Source organism: Ichthyophthirius multifiliis (assembly GCF_000220395.1).
Source record: "Ichthyophthirius multifiliis unplaced genomic scaffold scaff_1120509250879, whole genome shotgun sequence".
NCBI lineage: Eukaryota > Ciliophora > Oligohymenophorea > Hymenostomatida > Ichthyophthirius > Ichthyophthirius multifiliis.
Window position 1 is genome coordinate 104,477 of NW_004086411.1, and position 21,529 is coordinate 126,005.

The window sequence follows — 21,529 nt, forward strand, 5'->3', positions numbered from 1 at the left end:
AATATAAAACTTATGTTATATAATTAAGATATTTTATTTAATATTGGTGTTGTAATTTATTCACATAAATACATTAATTATTTTAAATATATACACATATATATATATATATATATATATATATGTATATATATATAAATTATATTTCTTTATTATAGATTTCTTTCTTGTTTATTTATTATATTCTATATATGAAATCGTATTTTTCATTCCAAATTTTTCAATAGTTTTTAAGACATCTAATTATTCCACAAATTTTAAGAATATTCCTACAAATTTTACAAAATCCACTTGTCATTTATTATTTCCTAAATTTTCATCCTTTTTTAAGATTCTTTTTATAATAATTTTTTAATAAAATCTTATGCAATTAATGTAATATATCCAGGTATAAATAAAATTGCCTTTTTAATAATATATATATATATATAATTATAAAAAATAAATATATAAATGAATTACTTATTCAATATAAAAATATGTTTATTGACTTGATTCTTAACAAAAAGGAGCTTTTCCTGTCAAAAGCTCATAAGTTAAAACTCCTAAGCTCCACACATCAACACTTTAATCATAGGTTTCTCCCCTTACCATTTCAGGGCTTATATAATCCAGAGTACCACAAAAAGTTTTACGACCATCTTTATGGCAAAAAACACTGCAGCCGAAATCGGCTAATTTTAATACTCCAAAAGACATTAGAATATTTTCAGGTTTTAGATCGCGATGAATTATATGATTTTTATGTAAATAAAGTAATACTTCCGCTATTTATTTTATGAAATAGGCTACTTGATTTTCTTAATATCTTTTATTTGGTTGTTATTGTAATCCTTAATATAATTCCCCGTCAGCTGCATATTCTTGTACAAGGTATATAGAGCCTTTGGTTTAGTAAAAACCGTAGAGTTTTATAACATTAGGGTGGTTTAAGAAAGATTAAATTTTTATTTCGTTTTGTAAGTAATCTTCATTTTTGTATTTGAAAAAACTCTCTTTTTTTATCTTTTTTATTGCTACAATTAATCCAGTTTTTATATCTCTTTTTAAAATAAAAATAAAAATAATTATATATAATAAAATTAATCATAATTAATGAAAAAATATTGTATATAAAAAGAAATATAGTTTTTGTATTGATATAAAACAAATTACTAAGCCATATGTACAGTCGAGAATTTTCCTTTTCCTAAGAACTTTTCTATTTTGAAATTTTCTTTTTTGAAATAATTTTAAAAGAACTAATTTCTAATTTAAATTTGTTAACTATTATCAATATTATTTTTATCTAAAAGTGATTATATTTTGCGATTTTTTTACATTATTTTTTCTATATTTTTCTTTATTACATGATTACTATTTAATATATTATTTGTTTAATTTATTTAATTATTTAATGGATAACTACTAATATTAATTTGATTTTTCTCTTCTATTTTTTCATTATTATTCATACAATTTGAATAAAAATTTTTTTCGTATTCTTATATAACAAATAAGTTATTTTATGAACTTTAAATGTTTTACAAATATCTATCCATAATACTTTAAGAATATTGAGAAGTTTACAAAGAAATCGATTTGGATTTATTTATTTAATTTTATTTAATTTATGAATTATTTATTTAATTTTATTAACTAAAATCTCCTTAATTAATGTACTTTTAAATAATATTATTTACATCTTAATTATCATAAACTAAATTTTGATTATTATCTTATTAGTTACTATACAAATTTAAAGAATAATTATTTATTAGATTAAAGTTTTTAAAAATATTATTTTAAGATTTACTTCTATTAAAATTATTATCATTTACTATCTATTATTTTAATAAAGATTAGTTTATTTAAATATTTAAATTATCTTTTTATAATTTTTAGTTATTTTATTAATTATTTTATAATAAATTATAATTTATCTAAACATTTAATTGTCAATTATTTTTTATTATTCATTATTATTTAAAATTTTATTTTCTAAAGGTAATTTTTTATTTTCTTCATTTTTAGATTATTTGTTTGAGTTTTAACAGTTTTAGCTTAATGTTTTTTCTACAGTTTCTTATTTTATATACTATTGTAAAATGTTTTAGGACAAATCATATTTTGAAGTTATATTTGATGAATTTTTATCTTCTTTCTATGATATTTAAATTTATTTGTTTTCTGTTAAGTTCTTTTTTTACTATTGTATGATTTTATTTTATATTTTTTCGTTATTTTTTTTAATTTGCTTTATTATTTTGGATAATGACATATTTCTATAATCATATGAAAGGCTACTTTCCGATATTTATGTGTTAGTTTCTAAATTGTTTTGACTATTTTTAGTTTCTTGAATAAGCATAAATTAATCTTAACTTTGTTTATTATTTTTGATATTTTCTTTATCAAGAAACTATTCTTAGTTAAAATGATTTGATATCTTTATATTCATTATTTATATTTATTTTTAATTTTTAAATATTCAAAACTTTTTTAAATTTATTTTTTTAATAAAAATTCAATTTATTAATATTTTTTTAAAAAAAACTAAAATAAAAATAATTTTATTATAATTAAATTAAAAAAATAAAACATAAAATATATATTTATCTATTTAATTAATATTTTATATATAGATTTATATCGTTTCATATTATCCTATTTATTTTTAATGCTCTTAATTAATATTTTCTAATATTACAACTATATTATCTACAAATTTAAATATAAACTAAAAGTTAAATAAATCTATATTTTAATTATAAGAAAAATATAACTATTATATAATTTCTAATTATATTTTAATTTTATATATAAGTTTGATATCTTTTATAATCTTCTCTTCTAATTAATTTTTTAAATTTATTGTATACTTATTTAATTTTTAAAATTATTGCTATTATTGCTTAATAATTTTTTAATTTATTTTTAATAAAATCATATAAATATTTTTTTTAAATTACTTTACTATAGAATCAGGTTAAAGTATTTTAAAATTATAATTATAATTTATTATTTAGTATGGTTAGAAGTATTCATGTTCATGTTTTTTAAGAATAACTTAACTATTTAAATTATTATATTATTAAATGCATTATTTAGATTTATTTTAATTTAAGATTTATATTAGAAATAATTTTATTTAAAATTATTTTAATTAAAGTAATGTTATTATAATTATTTATCCTTCTCAGTTATTTTTTTTTATATAAATATTTTTTATCTTTTTAAAGTTTAATTTTGTTTTTCTAATTTTATTATTTATTCATCATATTTTTTAGGTTTTTAATTTAATTAATTTGTTTTTTCCTTAAACTATTTGATTTTATTATAAAAATTGCTAATCAAATTTAACAAGTATGCTTATTTATTCAGAAATAATTTTTATTGTATTATTTATTTTTGCTTATCATTATTATTTTTAAATATAATGATTATATTTATAAATGCTTAAATTAAATTGTAATATAAATTAATTATTGATTTAATTTCTATTATTTTTTACTTATAATTCTTATATTTTATATTTTTTTTTAATAAATAATTTTTTTATCTTTTAATTTCGATTTTTTATTTAATTATTATACTTATTCTTTTAAATTCGGTATAATAGAACCTTATTAAACTTTTAATTATTTAAATTTAATTTTTTTAAAAAATAAATATTTAAGTATCTTTTTATTGAAGTTGAAAATCCATAAATGTTAGGTTAGAAGGCAATTTTTTAAACAAAAAATAATATTTATGTATTTTTTCATAATTAAATATTAAAATATATTTATTATTTAATCATAAATTACAATTACAATATTATTTTAATTCTTAATATAATTTATGTTAATAATTTTTATATTTGATAATTGTAATTATTACTCATTTTATCTTTGCATAGGATTTGATATTAAATGTATTTTTTATTGTTTTTTTATAGTAAAGAAATATAATATTAAATAATATATTTAAATTTATAAATTATTATAAAAAATAAATAAGTATTCAATATATATTATTTTAATTATGAATAATTATTTATTATAAATATTTATTTATTTTTAAAGTTAATTTTACTAATTATTTTCTATAAACTTTTACTCTTTTAATTAAAAATATATATTAAATAATACAAAAATTTTATTAGTAAGAAAGTAAATAATAAATATCTTCTATCAATTTAATTTCATTCTTATTTTATTAATCTTATGATTCTTGTAATTTTTTATTTTCAATACTATCATCACTTAACCTTTTTTTATTTTAAAATAAAAATGTCCAATATTTAAAAGGTTAAAAAACACATTAAAATTTACCATTTTTCTCTTTTACCATTTTTCCATTCACCTTTTTTCTCATCCCCTTCTGGATTAGTAAACCATCCTATCCCATGTTATTTTCCATTGAACCAATTTCCTTTATAAACTCTTCCTAAATAAAAAATTATATTTTTTTTTATAAAAAAAATAAAAACAAAAATTATATACCATCAGGCCAAGTAAAAACTCCATATCCATGTTTTTTATCATCCAAATATTCTCCTTCATATTTTCTCCCATCAGTCCACGTGAAAAACCCTTTTCCTTCCATTCTATTATCTTTCCAATCTCCAACATACATTCTATTATCTGGCCAAACATACCTTCCTTTACCATTTATATGATTTTTATAAAATTCCCCGTCATAATAAGATCCGTCTGCCCATTTGAAAATTCCTCTCCCTTCTTTTTTCCCATCTAAATACTATCCCGTATATATAGCCCCGTCAGGCCAACATTCAGTGCCAATTCCATTTTATTTATCTTCAACCCATTCGCCTTCATATTTTGCATTATCTATATGTAAATAAATGCCTTTTCCATTTGCTTTATCTTTTGACCATCTTCCAATATACACATCTCCATCTGCATGTATTAATCTTCCTTTACCTTCAGCCATATCTATTGAAAAATTATTTAAAAAAAATAAAAATAAAATACTATTTCTCCAATAGCCTTCATATAAACTTCCATCATTCCAATATTATTTTCCGCGCCCGTGTCTATTTCCATTTTTCCATTAACCAATATATATAGAACTATTTTCGAATTCATAAGGACCTTAATACGGTAAGGCTTGATCTTCAGATTCATCTTCGTCATATATAAATTCTCCTTATTGTTTTAATGTTTATTTTGCATTTATATTTAAGAAATCAGGAATTTATTTTATTAACTTTGCTACTTATGGCGGTGGTAAATGTGGATTTTATTATATTTAATATGATGATTATGATTATTATGATTTTACTATTTCTACTTATATATTTTCGTAATTATCTTTGTTTTAAATTGATTATTTTCTTTGAATTGTTAAAGGGGGTTAAGTTTTATTTTGTTCATCTTCATTTTAGAGTGAAGCTGTGTATACTTTTGATTTATTTAAAAACAAAAAAATTAAAAAATAATGAGAAAAAATTGTTTATGGAAAATTTAAAATTAAACCTTGTATTTATGATATACATTTGATATTATCATTATCTAAATTTTCGGCATTGTTTTCGGGCATTTCAGGTTTTCCTTCTGTTTGTATTTAATCATTTTAAGTTTAATTGTTGCAGCAACAACTATTTCCCATATAATAAAATATTATTATTAACAAAAAAAAAAAACTATTAATAAATTTTTTTTATTATATATATTTATTTATATGTGAAATTTTAATACGTTAATTTTATTATTAAAATTTTTAATTTGAGTTTATTAAAATAAAATTAAATGCATATTTGTAATTTTTATAAAAATAAAAGTAAAATTATATTCTTTAAATATATATATATATATATATATCTATCTATTTTTTAACTCATTTGTGTAGAAATAATTGAAATAAAAAAATAGGATAATATAGTTTATATTTGAGAAAAATTTATATATTATTTTAATTATTTAATTAATAATATTATTAAATTAAAAAATTCATATTTATTATTATAAATTAACCAATAATTTTGTAAAAATAATAATTACAATAAGAAAAATTATTTAGTAAAAGATACTTAAAAATAATTATTTTTATTTTATATATATATTAATTTTAATAAGTTATTTTTTTAATAAAATTTAATTATCTAAGTTAAAATAAAATTTAAATATCCGTTATAATTAATGAGTATTAATTTAAATATATTCTTATTTTACTAATTTTAATTTAATTTAATTATATTCTTTTATAAATTTTAATATTTTTTTATAAATAATATATGTATATTTTTTTAATCTATTATTTTCTTTCTTATTATTTATTAATTTGTTATAATTGTACCATAGAAAAATAAAAGAAAAATAATAGAAAAATAATAAATGTAAAAAAGAAAAAATAAATTTATATAAATTAATTATAAAAAAAATATATTATATAAATGTTTAATACATTTTTATAATCATTAAAAATAAATAAAAAAATAAAATTCAATAATAAATTGCTTTTTAATATAATTATGGAATAAAATACTACTACTAAGCTTGTTGACAAAGAATTACTCGAATATGAGATATTTAAAGAAGGTGAAACCCCAGTTAAATTCAAGAGTCTGTTTGCAAACAAACCTTCTATAATAATTTTTATCCGTCATTTTAATTGATATGTTTGTCTAGACTTCGTAAATGCCTTAGGAAAAATCGACTATGAAGAGACTTTTTTGAAAAATCAAATAAATCTTCAAGTTATAGGCTGCGCGAAGAAATCAGGGATAAAATCTTTTGCTAAAGATATAAAGCTCCCTATTTAATATTTATACACTGATTCAGAGAGATTTTCATATAATAAAATGGGATTAATTAGAGCAAATAAATTTAGTTAAATAATGGGAGATGGTTAAAAATCTTAAGAAACATAAAGTTCGTTATTTGGTGGGTTTGGATGGAGCATATGGAAAACCGTTTCGAGAGGAATTTAAGGAGATGTTTATCAACTTGGGGGATGCTTTGTTGTGAATTAAAAGGCTGAAATTTAATTTGAACATGTTGATTAAAGCGCGGAAGGACATATTGGAATTGATTAGATTAAAGAATTAGCAAATAAATTTGGAAATAAATAGTGATATAGATATTTATATATTTTATTTTAAATTTGGTTATTTTTTTTATTTATTGGTTAATGAAGGTACTAATTGTAAAAATTATTTTATTAAAACAATTAGTATCTGATAGAATAAATAAATAAAAAAAAAAAAAAAATTATAAAAAAAAAATGTAAATATATGTATAATTTATGTTAAATAAGTTTATAAAAGAATTTTTTTTAAAAAAAATATTATTTGTAATAAAATTAATATTTTAAAATATTATTTGTAATAAAATTAATATTTTAAAATATTATTTGTAATAAAATTAATTTTTTAAAATAAAAATATAATTAATATAATAAGTATATTTGTATATCAAAATAATTTATATTGATTTTTATTTATAATAAAAATTTATACTAAAGAAATATTTAATAATACAAATTTAATTTATTAAAATAATTATAAAACATATATAATTCAATAATGTTTGAAGAAAAATGTTAATTAATATATATTTATTTAATAGATAACTATATTTATTATTTATTTTATCTTTGATTAAAAAAATAAGATATTGATATTTTTATTTTATAAATATTTTTTATTAATTTTTATGAAGGTATAAATATAAAATATTAAATTAATTTAAAAATTATTTTTAAAATATAAATTTAGATTACAATAGTTTATTTTTAAAACAATTAAAATAATTTTTATAAAATATTTTTTTTTCATTTTAGTATAAATTAATAGATGTAATTTCTAATAAAATTATTAATAAAAAACAATTTTAGAAAAAAATCGATAATTGAGCTAGACAATAGTTAAAAGATAATATTTAATTAAGAAAAAAAACATAAAACTAAATTTTGAGGAATAGTTACAATCGTTATAATAATTTTTTCCATATTTTAATTAATTCTAATTTTTAAAAATGAATTTTAAATATTGATTTTTAAATTGAATATAAAGATTTTAATTAAAGATAAATATGTGTTTTTGAATTCTTGTTTATCTTACAAAAATTATATTAATTTTCTTGACGAACTGTTCACATTTTTTTTTATAATTTTTGTTTTAAAAAGCTCAATCAAAATAAAGGGTCAATAATTTTTTTAAAAAATAAAATATAAATAAATAATTAAAAATAAAATAAAAAAATTTAGGAAATAGAGATAAACACTTTATGTTTAATATAATAATAAAAATTAAGAATTTATAAAAAAATATTTAGATACCAGTGTAATTTAAGATAGTTTATAAATAAAGTATTTAAAAGTTAGATAAATATCCCGAGATTTAATTTATAAATTTAATAATTTTTAAAACTATATTAAATAAGATTTTCAAATTAAATGTTCTTTATACAAAATAATTTAATTAGGACAAAATTAAAATCAGAAAAGCATTTATGATACTAAAACACCTATTTTTGAAAAAACATAATTTATTATTAGTTTTTATAGAATAAAAAATTATTTTTATCATTTTTTGTGGATAAAACAAAATCTTTCAACATCATATTAGTCTTTATAAAAAACAGGTTCTTTATAAATTTAACCCCAATTATTTTGAACAAACATTTATTGAATTAATTCTTTTTATCCTTAATCAGTTTCTAATGCAATAAAACCATTTTAATTTAATATATTTATTCCTTATTAAATAATTTTTTCGATTAAATCTAAGCCTTATATCCCTCCATCTAAAGCTACAATGTCTTCATATTTAATAACTGAAAAGTCTAAACTAAATAACAATAAAAATTTAAATTATAATTTTATTAAAATACTCTTTTATTTTTCTTGAAGGTATATAAGGAGGATTGCTTACAATAAAATCAAACTTTTAGTTACAAGAAGTTACATAATTTTCAAAGTCAACATGTATTAATTATAACTTTTATATTTTATTTAATTTTTAATTTTATTTACATAAATGAACACATTATATTTATTTATCAATCGCTATTCCTTCTAAATTAGAATTTTCCTTTTAAAAAATTAATTTATAAATATTTTTTTTATTTTTTTCATACTTTTAATAAAGATAATGAGATCGCTCCAGTTCCACAGCCTATTTCTAAAAATTTTTTCTTATCTTTAATTATTTTATTAACATATTCAACTAAATAAGAAGTTTCATCCCGAGGAATAAGCACAGGTATTTTCATTTTTAATTTTAATTATCTTTATAAATTTTTAAATTAAATGTTTAATATTTTACGATACCTAAATTCCCATTCTTAAATTACATATTAAATAGGCATTTTTCTTAAATGCATAGTTTACATCTTCTATATGTTTAAATAATGCGAGAAACTAAGTTATGAAAACATTGTTTTTTTAGTATAAACATTAGGATATGGAATATTTAAGGATTTCTATAATATATTTAAAGTAGAAAATTCTGGTTAATCAACCTTTTAATTAAAAATAATATTTTTTTTAAATAATATTTTAAAAACATTTTTTCGAATAAAGTTTCTCATTAAACTCTTGTAAATTCTATAAACCTTCATTTTATACTTAAAATATAATTTAATATTTATAAAATATTAAGGTAAATCCTAAATTATTTTAATTTTTTATAAATCTTATTATTTATTAAAAATAATATTAATATAAATATTTAATATTTTTTATAAGTCTTGTTTTTGTATTATATTAATTTTTTAATATTTAAAACTATTAATATTATTAATTTATATAAATTATATTATTGAATTTTTGTTTTTATTAATATTATTAAATTATAAGAAAAGTTAATTTTTTTTTTTAAATATGAATAGTAAGCTATAAATATTAATCAAATTTATTTTAAATAATTATTTTATTTTATCTATATTATAACTTTATTATATTTTCTTTCTTTTATTTAATTCAATTAAAAAAAGATTATATTTTTATAATACTCTTTAGTTAAAATTAATTATTTTATTGTTTTTGATAAATATTTAGATAGCAATTATTTATATATAGACTCAAATTATTTTTAAAAATTTAAAAATAATTATAAAATGATTTTTTTTACAATTTAAACGATAAAAATTATTAATATAAATCAAAAAATAAAAATAAAAATAATTAAAAAAATAAATATTTTATATTATAACAAAATTATTAAAATTTAAATTTTTTTAATAAAAATGGTATATTATTAATAAATAATAATTTTATTTTATAAAATAATTAATTATTTAAAAAAAACATATATAATTATCATAAAGCTCGGGTAGCTCAGTTGGTTAGAGCGTGGGTCTAATAAACCCAAGGTCGAGGGTTCAATCCCCTCCTTGAGCATTTTTTTTTTCTTAATTTTTTTTTTTTCATTAAATAATAATATAAATATATTAATATTATTTATATATTAGCTATTTATTTAGTTATTAAAGCCTTTTATTATTTATTTGCTTTAAAATTATATATTGATTATACTAGCTTGTAATTTATATACACTTTTCTTTTTTTTTAAAAAAAAAATATATATTTTTATAAAATTAAAATTTAAGAATTCATATTTTTAAAAAAATATTTTTTATATATTTTTTGTTTTATTATAAATTCTTAAAAATCATAAGAAATATATAAATTATTGAAAAAAAAAGACATAAATATGTCTCGTTCAGCAGAAAATAACAATGAAGAATAATTAAAATAAATAACAGCGTATTTTTCTAAGAATTTTTCAAATATAATTATTAAAGAAAAAATTGGATAAGGTTCTTTTGGTGATATATTCAAAGCATTTGACACAAATTTAAACACTGAAGTTGCTATAAAATTAGAAAAAAGCGAAAAAGTACAATAAAAAAATTCTTTAATAAAAAAGGAAGGTTTAATATTAAAATAATTATAAGGGATTTCTAATTTTCCTTAATTATATGATATTTAAGTTAAAGAAAGTTAATAATATAATTACATTGAAATGTCTTATTTAGGACCAAATTTAGAATTATTGCGAAAAAAATAACCGAAAGGTTATTTTACTCTAAAAATAATATTAAAAATTGCCATATAAATGATTGAAGGACTTTGGGAATTACATAAAAAAGGAATAATACACAGAGACATAAAACCGGAAAATTTTGTTATTGGTTCAAAAGGAAACCGACACAAAGTACTTATTATTGATTTCGGATTATCGAAATAATATATCGAATAAAATTAACATATTCCAGAAAGAAAAAATAAAGGACTTGTTGGAACAGCAAGATATACAAGTATAAATTCCCACTTAGGGGTTGAATAGAGTAGAAGGGATGATTTAGAGAGTATTGCTTATTTACTAATTTATTTTGCAAAAGGAGCTTTATTATGGTAAAATTTGAGTATAAAAGAAAAAAATGAAAGGTTTAAAAAAATTAGCCAAATTAAAATGAGAACTCCTCATTCCAAAATGTGCGAAGGACTTCCAATACAATTTTTATTATTTCTAAATGATGTAAAGAGCCTTTGCTTTGAATAAGAACCAAATTATGAGAAATATTTAGATCTTTTTAATTGTTGTTTGTAAGAAAATTTTTCTTTTGATTTTTAATAAAATATATGTTATGATTGGTGTGGGAAAGATTGTGCTTAAAGAAAGTTTTCGATTAAAATTGCGAAGGCAAATCGGAACGAGGATGAAGAATAGAATGAATGTGACTTTGAAGAAAATAAATAGAATGATTATTCAATGGTGGGGAAAGTGCCTTGTTTTTTTTCAAAAGACAATTATTTGAAATTAAGTATTGATTTTGAAAATAGTAATATAAATAATTATAATTAAAATAATTTTAGAATTTATAGTAGAAGTAGTTCTTAGTTTCCTAATTAATATTCTAATGAGTGGAACTCAATATATGATGAAAAAGTTAAAGTATAGTAAATATAAGATATTTATAAAATTAAAAATATTAATAGTTAAAAAACTATCTATTGATAAATATTTTTATTAATAATATTAATTTTTTTTAAATAAAAAATTCTAGTATATTAATAGATTTAATTATTTATTTAAAGTATTTTTTTTTAAATGAAATATAATATTTAGATTTTAATTGCAAAAAATATATTATAAATTTAATAATATTATAAAAGTTATATGAAATTAATTTTATTTAGCAATTAAGATTTATTTTAAACAAAAAAATTTAAATTTAATATAAAAAACATTTTATTAAATAAATTTTAGTATATAATTAAACACAAATTTTTAAATAAATTTAAAATAAAACAAGAACATAATATATATTAATTAATTATAATTAATTTTTTAAAAGTATCAAAGTATCAACTAAGAATTTATTATTTTTTAAATTATTATATTTTTTATATATTTATAATTAAATTTATTACTAAAATTTTTAATTTTTATTATTGATTTAAAAAAAATGGATTTTTTAAAACTAAAAGAATTACTTCCAAAAGATCCCATAAAATGGAATATAGATGATATAAAAATTTGGCTTAATTTTATAGGATTAGCATAATATTATTAATTTTTTTGTAAATATTTATAATATAAATTAATTAATTTTTTTTTATAGAAATTAACTCTGTTGATGGTTCATGTTTAGTATCTCTTAACGAGACAGATTTAAAGGACGATTTATAAATATAAAATAATATACATAGGAAAAAAGTATTAAATTGTAAAAAAAGAACAAATATAGTTTTAAAAACTTAATTAATTTTATTATTTTAAAAAGGGTTAGATTTATTAAATGAATATTCACTTTTTTTAAAAAAAAACAATATAAATGAAAATTAAATTATAATGAGTGATTATCAAAAAATGCAAAAATAGTAAGAAAAAGAAGAATAAAAAATATAATTTGAAGATTTTTCATATAATTATAATAATAATTCGACAGCAATAGAAATAGAAAACAATAACAATATATAAAAAAAGCCATTAAGAATTCCTAATTGCGACATAAATGTTTTAAATTCATCTGAAGATGAAATAAAACAATTAAATAATATATAAGATAATATCGAAATTGAAAAAGATTAGATATAAAAAGAATTAGACTATGAACTTATAATAGAACCAGTAGATGGTGTTCAGGCCAATTTTTTCCGAGTAAAAGAATAAGGAGCAAAAATAGGTAGGCATTCAACAAATTAAATTTTAATTTTAGAAGAATCGATATCTAGATTTCATGCAGAAATCGAATTTTTAAATAAGGAATTTTATGTAAGGGATAAAGGATCAACTACAGGAACTTTTATAAAAATAAAGGAAAAATTGGAACTAAAATTAGGAATGGTAATAGAAATGGGATCAAATTAATTTTAAATTAGTAAAATTTTACTAGAACCAATTTAAATGATTTAATTAACGATATTAGAAGGCGTAGATTAATCAAATCTTCCTTATGATGTATAAAAAAAACAAATAATAATATAAAAAAAGATATAAAAGAATAAAAATATATATTTATATATATATATATATATATTTAAATTATATATATATTAATATATATATAAATATATATATAAATTTATATAAAAATCAATATTTATTTTTATATATAAATTCATGCACATATATTTATATTTACAAATATTTTATTAAATTAATTTTTTTAGTTATAATTTAGTTAAGAAATGGTTTTATAATGTGATTATGTTTCTATAGGAAGAAAAAATGGTTGTAAAATATTTTTACCTGATGACTAACATTTGTCTAGTATTCATGCTAAAATTTATTTTATTAATTAAAAATTTATTTTAGAAGATTAAGCATCTACTAATGGGTAAACATATTTTTTTAAAACAAACAATTTTTTAATTTTTATTAGTTCTTGGTTTAGATTAAGTAAAGAAGGATTAATAAGCGATCCTTATAAAATATCGAATAATGTAACATTTAAAGTTGGAACTACAAATACTTATAATTGCAAAATTAAATGTGAAGACAAAGTTTAAAATATAAATAATAATTCTTAAATAATAAATTAATTGTGTATTATTTGTTATGAAAATGATAGAAATATAATTATTTTGCCATGTAGGCACAATTCTGTTTGTATTGGTTGTGTTAAAAATATTTAAGTATGTCCTATTTGTAGGAATAAAATAGCTGATACAATAAAAATATATAAATCATGAAAATATTTTATTTCAAATAAAATATATTTTTAAATATATAAATAGTTTGTTTTATTAGTAATTTAGAAAATATAAAATGTTCAAATATAAAAAAATTATAAGTGTTTATAAAATAATTAATTATTCTTTTATATTTTAAAATTTTAAATATTATTAATAAAAAATAAGAAAAAAAAAATATAAACAAAAAATTTAAAGTAATGCCTAGAATTACAAAAGAGCTTTTAAGAAGCAGAAGTGAACATAATGAAATGTGTTTGAGTACATTAGAAGAAGTACAATAATTAAATTTTATGTTTTAACTTTTATTTTTAAAAAATAAAGATTACACTTCATTAATTCGAATTAGAAAAAATTGAATTATTAGATGTATATTGTCGCCATTTAAAAATATTATATTTATAGAATAATATCATTGAAAAAATGGAAAACCTTAATAAATTAAAAGAACTAGAATATCTAAATTTAGCACTTAATAACATTTCTAAAATCGAAGGAATAGAAGGTTGTGAGAGCTTAAAAAAATTAGACTTTACTGTCAATTTTATTGACTTAGAAAATTTAGAAGAATCCATGATAAATCTATCTAAATGTCCTTAAATAAAGGAACTTTATATGACAGGAAATCCAAGTACAGAGTAATTTTTTTAAAAATATATTAATATATATATATATTTTTTTTTAGTTGGGTTGGATATAGACCGTTTACAATTGCCACTGTACCTTAATTATAAACTTTAGATGGTAAAGAAATAACACCTGCAGAAAAAATTTAGGCAAATTAAATTTATGATGATCTTTTGGTAGATCTAAATTACTAAATAGAAATGAAAGCAATTAAAAAAAAATAAGAATAGGAAGAATAAAAAAAATAAAAATAAGAAGAAAATTAAAATGAAAATAAAGAAAATATTGATGATAAAGACCAAAAATAACCATATAACGTAGAAACAAGAAGAAAAATGTACTTAGATTTGGCAGCAGATAAAGAAAAACATGATCGAGAAAAATACCCAGAAAAATATAAAGATAAAACAAAACCAGTATCTTCCATGTTCAAACCAGATGGAGATATTAGGTAATGTAATGAAGGTAAATATAAATTTTCTTTGAGAGAATGGGACGATCCCGAATATTCTTTCTTTATAATTGAAGTTCCTAAATTTATGGATACAAGTTTTATAGATGTAAATTTAAATCCATGTTGGATTAGTGTTAGAATTAAAGGAAAATTACTTTAATTGAAATTAAATGAAGAAATTTAAGTCGAAAAAAGTGATATTAAAAGATCTTAATTAACTGGATTTTTGGAAATTAAAATGCTAAAAATGAAATTTAATCAAGCTTTGAAAGCTTAATAAGAAAAATAAAAAACTGAGTATATGTTTTTTATTTTATTTTATTTTGTTTATTTTTATTTTTATTTTTATTTTTATTTTTTTAGAAAATCTAAAATCGAAGATGAAAAAAAATAGAAAATTAAATTAGAAGAGGAAGAAAGAATTAAAAGATTAAAATTATGTGATAAAATAGAATAAAAAGCAATTTAAAAACAATAAGATTATATTACTTTTGATAAAATACCGGATTTAGAATGAATAATTAAAAATTATTTTTTATATTAAAAAAAATTATATATATTTTAATTTTTTTATATCAATTTGTTTATTAATATAAATTAAACGATAAAATTTATTTATTATTAGAGTTTTATTAATTTTAATTATTTATTATATAAGCGTTAGGTTTTTAACTTTCGATGAATTTTTTATATTATATTTTTTCTTAACTATTTACTTAATATGAGTTTATAGAGTCTATTTTTCTTTTAAAAAATAAATAAATAAAAATAATGTTAAAATTCTTTCTTACTCAAAAGTTGCAGAGTTGATTTTATGATGCTAAAAATTATTAATTTTTTTATTTTATTATAACTTTCTTCATTTATTTATTAAATTCTAAAAATATGTTATTCGAAATCTTAATAACTTCGACTTATAATTTATTTTATATTTATAAGTATTTTTATTTTTTAAAAAAATACTTATTCTTCTTTATCATTATTTTTTTATAATATTGATATTTCTTTTGATAAAAACTCATTATTTTATTCTAAAAAACTCGTCCTATTTATAAGATTTTATAAAATTTCTTATAATTAGTTTATTTTTTCAAAATTTTTTTTCGTATTTTTCATTTCATCTGTATTATCAAAAGTTGTTTCCATTTTTTTTTAATACTTATTATTATTGAAATTCGGATTATTACTTATTTAGTTCATTGCTTATTCAACATTTAAATATAATTAAGAATTATTTGATAATTTTTTTTATTTATTGATGAAAGGTCATTAAGTTCATTTTAATTCCAACTTTAATGTTTCTTCATATGAAACGAAGTTGCATGAGAAGAAACATTCTAAAAATCAATGGAACCAACAAAATCACAAATTTAATCAGGAAAATTTAACAAATTTTAGTTTATATTTAAATTTTTAAATATTTCGCTCTATGTTTTTTTCATTTTATCTTTTTATAAAATATTTTCTTTCTGATTTTCATGTTTTTAATTATTATTAACAAAATTTACTTATTTTTAATTCTGTATATTATTGCTTTTTAAATGTTTCTTTTATTAGTTTTTAATGTAATCTTAAAATTCGAATTCTGATTAAGTTTTTCTATGGTAATTCTTCATTTTTTAATAAAAATATTTAAGAACAAAAGCACTTTTTTTTATTTAAAAAGATATAAAAAAATTTTTGAGAAAGAAAATTACAAAATTACAAATTTAAATAATTTTTAATATTTATTTTATAAATTATTAAATTTTGAAGAATAAAAACATAAATGTATCCTTATTTTGCGCTTTTTTATATAATTTAAAAAAAAATTAAAAAAAAAGTTATAAAATTAAATATTAAAAATATATATATATTAGAATATTAAATATTTAGTTTATATAAATATTATTAATTAATATGCGATTAATTATATCAAAAAAATATATAAAATAACAATTAATTAGAAAAAATTAAAATATTTCATTTTATATTATCAATATCTATCTCAATTTAATCAAAAAAGTATTTTTCTTTTGCTTCTAAGCTCAATTATTCCCAATCTTTTTAATTAACAACAATAACTTCCCACAGAAGTAAATCTTGCATAATTTAAATTTTATTTTATATTTATAAAAGCATATTTCCATTATCTTTTTACGGCTCCCTATTAGAATAATGATGATCATTAATAATAAGAACTCCTATTTTCATCAATTCTTCATTATATTGAATAAAAAGGGCACAATCAATCACATTCAAGAAATCATCAATAAAGTTTTCTTTAATATAAAAATCTATTTTACCTTCTAAATAATCCATTCTTTTTTTCAAAAAATCTTATATTTCTACTTTTAATCCACTAAATTAAATCAAATCTCTTTTTGTAAATTCTTCTTTTAATGATTCATTTACAGTATTCACTTTTTCGAGTAATTCTTTAAATAGGCCGTCTTATTTTTTGGATTTTTATTTATTTTTAGTTAGGTTAGCATACATATGGTTTATATCCATAAGGGAAGAACCTAAAATGTCATCACATTTGGATTTAAAGAAAACATCGCTTCAAATGCATCAGATAACCAAAAATTTTATTTTTAAAAATATACGTCTTCATCATGTTAATCGATTTCTTAACTATTTTTAATAGTTTGTTCTAAAAGTAATGAACTCCAACAAATCCTTATATAATCTTCATGTGAAAAAAAGTATTTAATATCCCCATATTTCATTAATTCTTTTATTATAGGTATTAGAGGTAAAGCTTGTGAAAACTTCATATGTTGTGTAAATGAATATATTATTTTTGCAAAATAGGGTTTTGGAATTGAAGTTGGAGTTAATTATTATTCAATAAATGACAAAAATTCCGAAGAAGACCCGAAATTATTTTAACAAAAAGCATAATAAATTTAACAAGTTTCGTCTATTTTGTACTTGTATTGTGCTTTTTTGTAGTAGGAATATTCAAACTCTACAAAAAGTTTATCATATTCTTCTTAAATATTTCTTCTTTAGCCATCTTCATTAATTAAATGATATGGTGGAACTTCTACTAGTGTATAAAGGAAATTTAAAGCTTCTGAATATTTGCATTTTCCGATTTGGCTTTTCATGTATTTTAGTATGGGAGTTAAAAGCTGTTCGTTGAGGCTTTAAAAAGCGTTTCGTATGTTCATTCCTGTAAGAATCTTTACTAAGTAATGAGATTAGAATTTTTCTATACCAATTTCGAGGATTCTTTCTTCCAGTTTTTTATATAAGTCTAAACTTCCTATTTATTGAAATAAAAAATAATTTTAATAATAAAAATATGTATTATTTATAAAAAATATAAATTTTGTAAAAAAAAATATTTATTTTTAAAAAAATAAAATATGTATATTTTAATAAAAATAATCTACCTTTACAAACAAATGAAAATTAATAATAAGCAAACGCTACACCTCTTGAATTTAAAAGTTTCGCATTTTTCAAAAAAGACTTTTCAATTTAATCATAAAGTTCTTAATTACCTCTTCTTGCCCTCGAGTAACTCCAAAGAATAGTCAAAACCTACTAAGAAGTTAAAAAAGGTATTAATTTAATGGCATCAGCTTCTAATTTATGAAAAAGAGCCTTATCATTATACTAGAAGTAATGTTTTGAAGTATACTTGATTAATTTAACTAAATAGCCGGGTGGAATACCTCCCATATCATTTCCTGGATATTATTTCATCAACGATTTCTCCACTAATTCTAAAAAGGCATTACTTCCGATATTTTATGAAACAAAGTATTTTACAATTTTAATAATATCCTCAAAATCAGTCACTTCTAAAATATTTTTTAATTTATCTTCAGCTATTTTATATACACCGAATCCCCCTTTTATATTTTCATTAGTTTTACTAAAATAAAAGGCATATTTTGCCAATTCTAAAGGATGAATTTCATGTTAGGCAATTTTTATGGTATTTGCAAGTGAATTATATAAAGTTGCAGAACCTAAATTTGAATGTGAAAATCCTTCCAAAAGTGTACCTACTACTCTGTAGTTTACAACGTCTAATTCTCGTTCAAAAAGTTCGTTTTCGATTAATCGGAAAAAATCTGGATTGCTACGATTCGAATGGGCATATAGTTTCACTGTACGAGCGATTTCTTCAATAGACATATATTTCAATCGTCTTTAGAATTCATTTTCAAAGGAATTCCATATTGATTTGCACATTAATTTTATTTCTTAAGGAAGATTATTTTTTTGTTCATTCTCATTATCTGAGTTTTCATCTTATTTATCTTTTGGAGTTTTCTCGTCTTTTTCTTTATATAGAGTTGTGATATTTTCCTCTAAATTATATATTTATTTTAATATTCTTAAAGCTTGGAATGTTGGAATTGTTTTTATTCTCCTTTTTATATTATCTTTCCATAATGAAGTATTGATTGGAAGTCTATTTTATATTTAATGTATTAATATATCTTCCGGTGTTTCAGTTGCTTTTTGGACAGCTTTATATACATCAGTTTCAGTTAATGTATCAGAATATGTAATAATTTAATATTTTTATTTTAATTATTCTTTTTTTTCAATTTCATCTAAAATTTTGGAAATTTAGTTAATTTTTTAAGGATCTTTTGTATTTTAGATTTATAAAATTAAATTATCAAGTAATTCTTCTTCTTACTTTTAATTTTATGCATTTTTTTTGGGATTTTCTATTTATTTTCCAGTAGGTTTTATTTGTTTAGTTGAAAATTAATAAAATTAATAAAATTATATAAAATTTCTTCTTAAAAATTTAATATTATTCATTTATTTATTTATTTTTATTATTTTTGTTTTTTATAATTTTATGTTTATTTGTATATTTTTTTAAAGAAAGATATTTAATTTATAATTATATTTTTAAAATACAAATAAACTAATTTATAAATAAATATGTATTTAAGAATATATAAAAAAATGTTTAAAAAATTTTATTATATATTTTGATTCTTGAAATTTTTTTTTATTTTTTAAACCATAATGACATTCGATTTTTAATATTTTATATTTAATAAAATAGTAGTAATTTACACATAGATTTCTTATTTAGATTATTAAATTTTTATACATAATTTAAGATTATTGTCAATTATAATTTAAATAAGTTTAATTGTAAATATTATATTTTAATAATCAAATATTTATAAAAATAAAAATACTTATTTGTGGTATATTTATTATTTCTTTTACTAAATATAATAAAGAATATTTTATGAGAATTATTTTTGTGATGATTTAATTTTAAAAATTAAATATATTAATGTTTTTATATTTATTATAAAAAATAATATATTTTTTATTTTTTTATATTTATGTTGTTTTTTTATATATAAATTCACTTTATTTTGTTAATTAGTTTTTAAGAATTTCTTTTATTTTTAAATTTAATTTTATTTTAAAAAAAACTTGATATAAATTATTTCATTTAGAAATAAAGATTTGAAAAAGTTAAAATTATTTTAAATGAACAATATACGAAGAATTTGGTTAAAAACTAATTTTAGTACTAATATTTGGCGGATTATAGGAAAAATAATGTTAATTTTATGAGGTTATTCATTATAGATTGCTTAAGAAGGTATATTTTAATTTAGTTAAGTATTTTTTTATAAAATTAAATTGCTCATTCATTATAAATTGAATATTTTGGAATTATAAAATTATAATTTAAAGGGATTTTAATTTATTATGATTTTATTAGAATAATCAAATAAGTTAAAACTTTTGAAATTTTGTATTAAATTTCGATTTAGTTAAATTAAATGCAAAACAATTCTTTTAAAAGTATTAGATTAATTTTAATTAATAATTATTATTTTGAATTTAAAATAATATAAAATTTAAAAAGTTTTATAAGAAAATTTTTATTATTTTTAGCTATTTAATTATAAATTTTTGATAAAACCATTATTTAATATATATTTTCTAAAAAGATTGATTTATATAAACTATTTATAAATTATTGTGTTATTATTTTATTAAATTACTAAAAAATAAAAAAAAAATTATTTATTAATAAAATTATTATATAGTTTGATTAATATTTATAATTTAATAATTTTTATATTCAGTAAATTTTTAATTTTTTAAGCATAAAAATTTAAAATAATTGAGTTTTTTTATATATTTATTAGAAATAAAATCAATATAAATATAAATATTAATTAAGAGCTAAATAAACAAAATAGTTTTTTATTTATATTTTATTATAATATAAATATAAAATTACAAAAAATATTTTAAAATATTAATATATTAGTAGAGTATATATAATTTTTTATATATTTAAATACAATGTGTATTATA

General features: G+C 17.0%; 7 protein-coding genes and 1 non-coding gene across 8 annotated transcripts, besides 23 other annotated features; 4 read left to right on the forward strand and 4 right to left on the reverse strand. All coding sequences in view use genetic code 6, as the record gives it.

Annotated features, from left to right (window-relative positions):
* The first annotated feature begins 86 nt into the window (after positions 1 to 86).
* Positions 87 to 137: a microsatellite.
* Positions 138 to 294: 157 nt separating this feature from the next.
* IMG5_106470 (protein kinase domain protein) lies at positions 295 to 1,322 on the reverse strand (the record flags this gene model as incomplete). The annotated part of the gene is made up of 2 exons (XM_004035033.1): positions 295 to 1,042; positions 1,156 to 1,322. 2 exons carry the CDS (start codon positions 1,320 to 1,322, stop codon positions 295 to 297), a joined length of 915 nt encoding a protein of 304 aa, XP_004035081.1.
* Positions 1,198 to 1,228: a microsatellite.
* A 268-nt stretch (positions 1,323 to 1,590) lies between the features above and the next one.
* Positions 1,591 to 1,636: a microsatellite.
* Positions 1,637 to 3,108: 1,472 nt separating this feature from the next.
* Positions 3,109 to 3,161: a microsatellite.
* Positions 3,162 to 3,720: 559 nt separating this feature from the next.
* Positions 3,721 to 3,804: a microsatellite.
* Positions 3,805 to 4,002: 198 nt separating this feature from the next.
* Positions 4,003 to 4,039: a microsatellite.
* A 115-nt stretch (positions 4,040 to 4,154) lies between these two features.
* Positions 4,155 to 5,614, reverse strand: IMG5_106480 (MORN repeat protein; the record flags this gene model as incomplete). The annotated part of the gene is made up of 5 exons (XM_004035034.1): positions 4,155 to 4,231; positions 4,312 to 4,410; positions 4,467 to 4,919; positions 4,959 to 5,387; positions 5,463 to 5,614. Coding segments are annotated over 5 exons (1,209 nt in total), but the record flags the coding sequence as incomplete, so codon positions are not given.
* Positions 5,615 to 6,132: 518 nt separating this feature from the next.
* Positions 6,133 to 6,201: a microsatellite.
* An 82-nt stretch (positions 6,202 to 6,283) lies between these two features.
* Positions 6,284 to 6,319: a microsatellite.
* Positions 6,320 to 7,266: 947 nt separating this feature from the next.
* Positions 7,267 to 7,365: a microsatellite.
* A 778-nt stretch (positions 7,366 to 8,143) lies between these two features.
* Positions 8,144 to 8,187: a microsatellite.
* Positions 8,188 to 8,511: 324 nt separating this feature from the next.
* IMG5_106490 (modification family, putative) lies at positions 8,512 to 9,200 on the reverse strand (the record flags this gene model as incomplete). The annotated part of the gene is made up of 3 exons (XM_004035035.1): positions 8,512 to 8,776; positions 8,820 to 8,926; positions 9,066 to 9,200. 3 exons carry the CDS (start codon positions 9,198 to 9,200, stop codon positions 8,512 to 8,514), a joined length of 507 nt encoding a protein of 168 aa, XP_004035083.1.
* A 975-nt stretch (positions 9,201 to 10,175) lies between these two features.
* IMG5_106500 (hypothetical protein) lies at positions 10,176 to 14,130 on the forward strand (the record flags this gene model as incomplete). Its single annotated transcript, XM_004035036.1, has 7 exons — positions 10,176 to 10,178; positions 10,401 to 10,470; positions 10,635 to 10,828; positions 10,859 to 11,300; positions 11,809 to 11,892; positions 12,558 to 13,369; positions 13,609 to 14,130. The coding sequence occupies 7 exons, from the start codon at positions 10,176 to 10,178 to the stop codon at positions 14,128 to 14,130; spliced, it is 2,127 nt and encodes a 708-aa protein (XP_004035084.1).
* Positions 10,256 to 10,329, forward strand: IMG5_106510. Its single transcript has one exon. It is a non-coding gene; the product is annotated as a tRNA-Ile (tRNA).
* Positions 12,311 to 12,352: a microsatellite.
* Positions 13,440 to 13,532: a microsatellite.
* Positions 13,446 to 13,527: a microsatellite.
* Positions 13,456 to 13,556: a microsatellite.
* A 200-nt stretch (positions 14,131 to 14,330) lies between the features above and the next one.
* IMG5_106520 (leucine rich repeat protein) lies at positions 14,331 to 15,728 on the forward strand (the record flags this gene model as incomplete). Its single annotated transcript, XM_004035037.1, has 4 exons — positions 14,331 to 14,405; positions 14,455 to 14,768; positions 14,816 to 15,508; positions 15,575 to 15,728. The coding sequence occupies 4 exons, from the start codon at positions 14,331 to 14,333 to the stop codon at positions 15,726 to 15,728; spliced, it is 1,236 nt and encodes a 411-aa protein (XP_004035085.1).
* Positions 14,971 to 15,042: a microsatellite.
* Positions 14,999 to 15,041: a microsatellite.
* Positions 15,517 to 15,570: a microsatellite.
* Positions 15,729 to 17,110: 1,382 nt separating the features above from the next.
* Positions 17,111 to 17,638, forward strand: IMG5_106530 (hypothetical protein; the record flags this gene model as incomplete). Its single annotated transcript, XM_004035038.1, has 1 exon — positions 17,111 to 17,638. The coding sequence occupies one exon, from the start codon at positions 17,111 to 17,113 to the stop codon at positions 17,594 to 17,596; it is 486 nt and encodes a 161-aa protein (XP_004035086.1). The 3' UTR covers positions 17,597 to 17,638.
* Positions 17,611 to 19,348, reverse strand: IMG5_106540 (hypothetical protein; the record flags this gene model as incomplete). Its single annotated transcript, XM_004035039.1, has 3 exons — positions 17,611 to 17,643; positions 17,800 to 18,464; positions 18,706 to 19,348. The coding sequence occupies 3 exons, from the start codon at positions 19,346 to 19,348 to the stop codon at positions 17,611 to 17,613; spliced, it is 1,341 nt and encodes a 446-aa protein (XP_004035087.1).
* Positions 18,498 to 18,563: a microsatellite.
* Positions 18,517 to 18,561: a microsatellite.
* Positions 18,534 to 18,589: a microsatellite.
* Positions 18,535 to 18,586: a microsatellite.
* Positions 19,349 to 19,929: 581 nt separating the features above from the next.
* Positions 19,930 to 19,963: a microsatellite.
* A 548-nt stretch (positions 19,964 to 20,511) lies between these two features.
* Positions 20,512 to 20,552: a microsatellite.
* Positions 20,553 to 21,529: the final 977 nt, after the last annotated feature.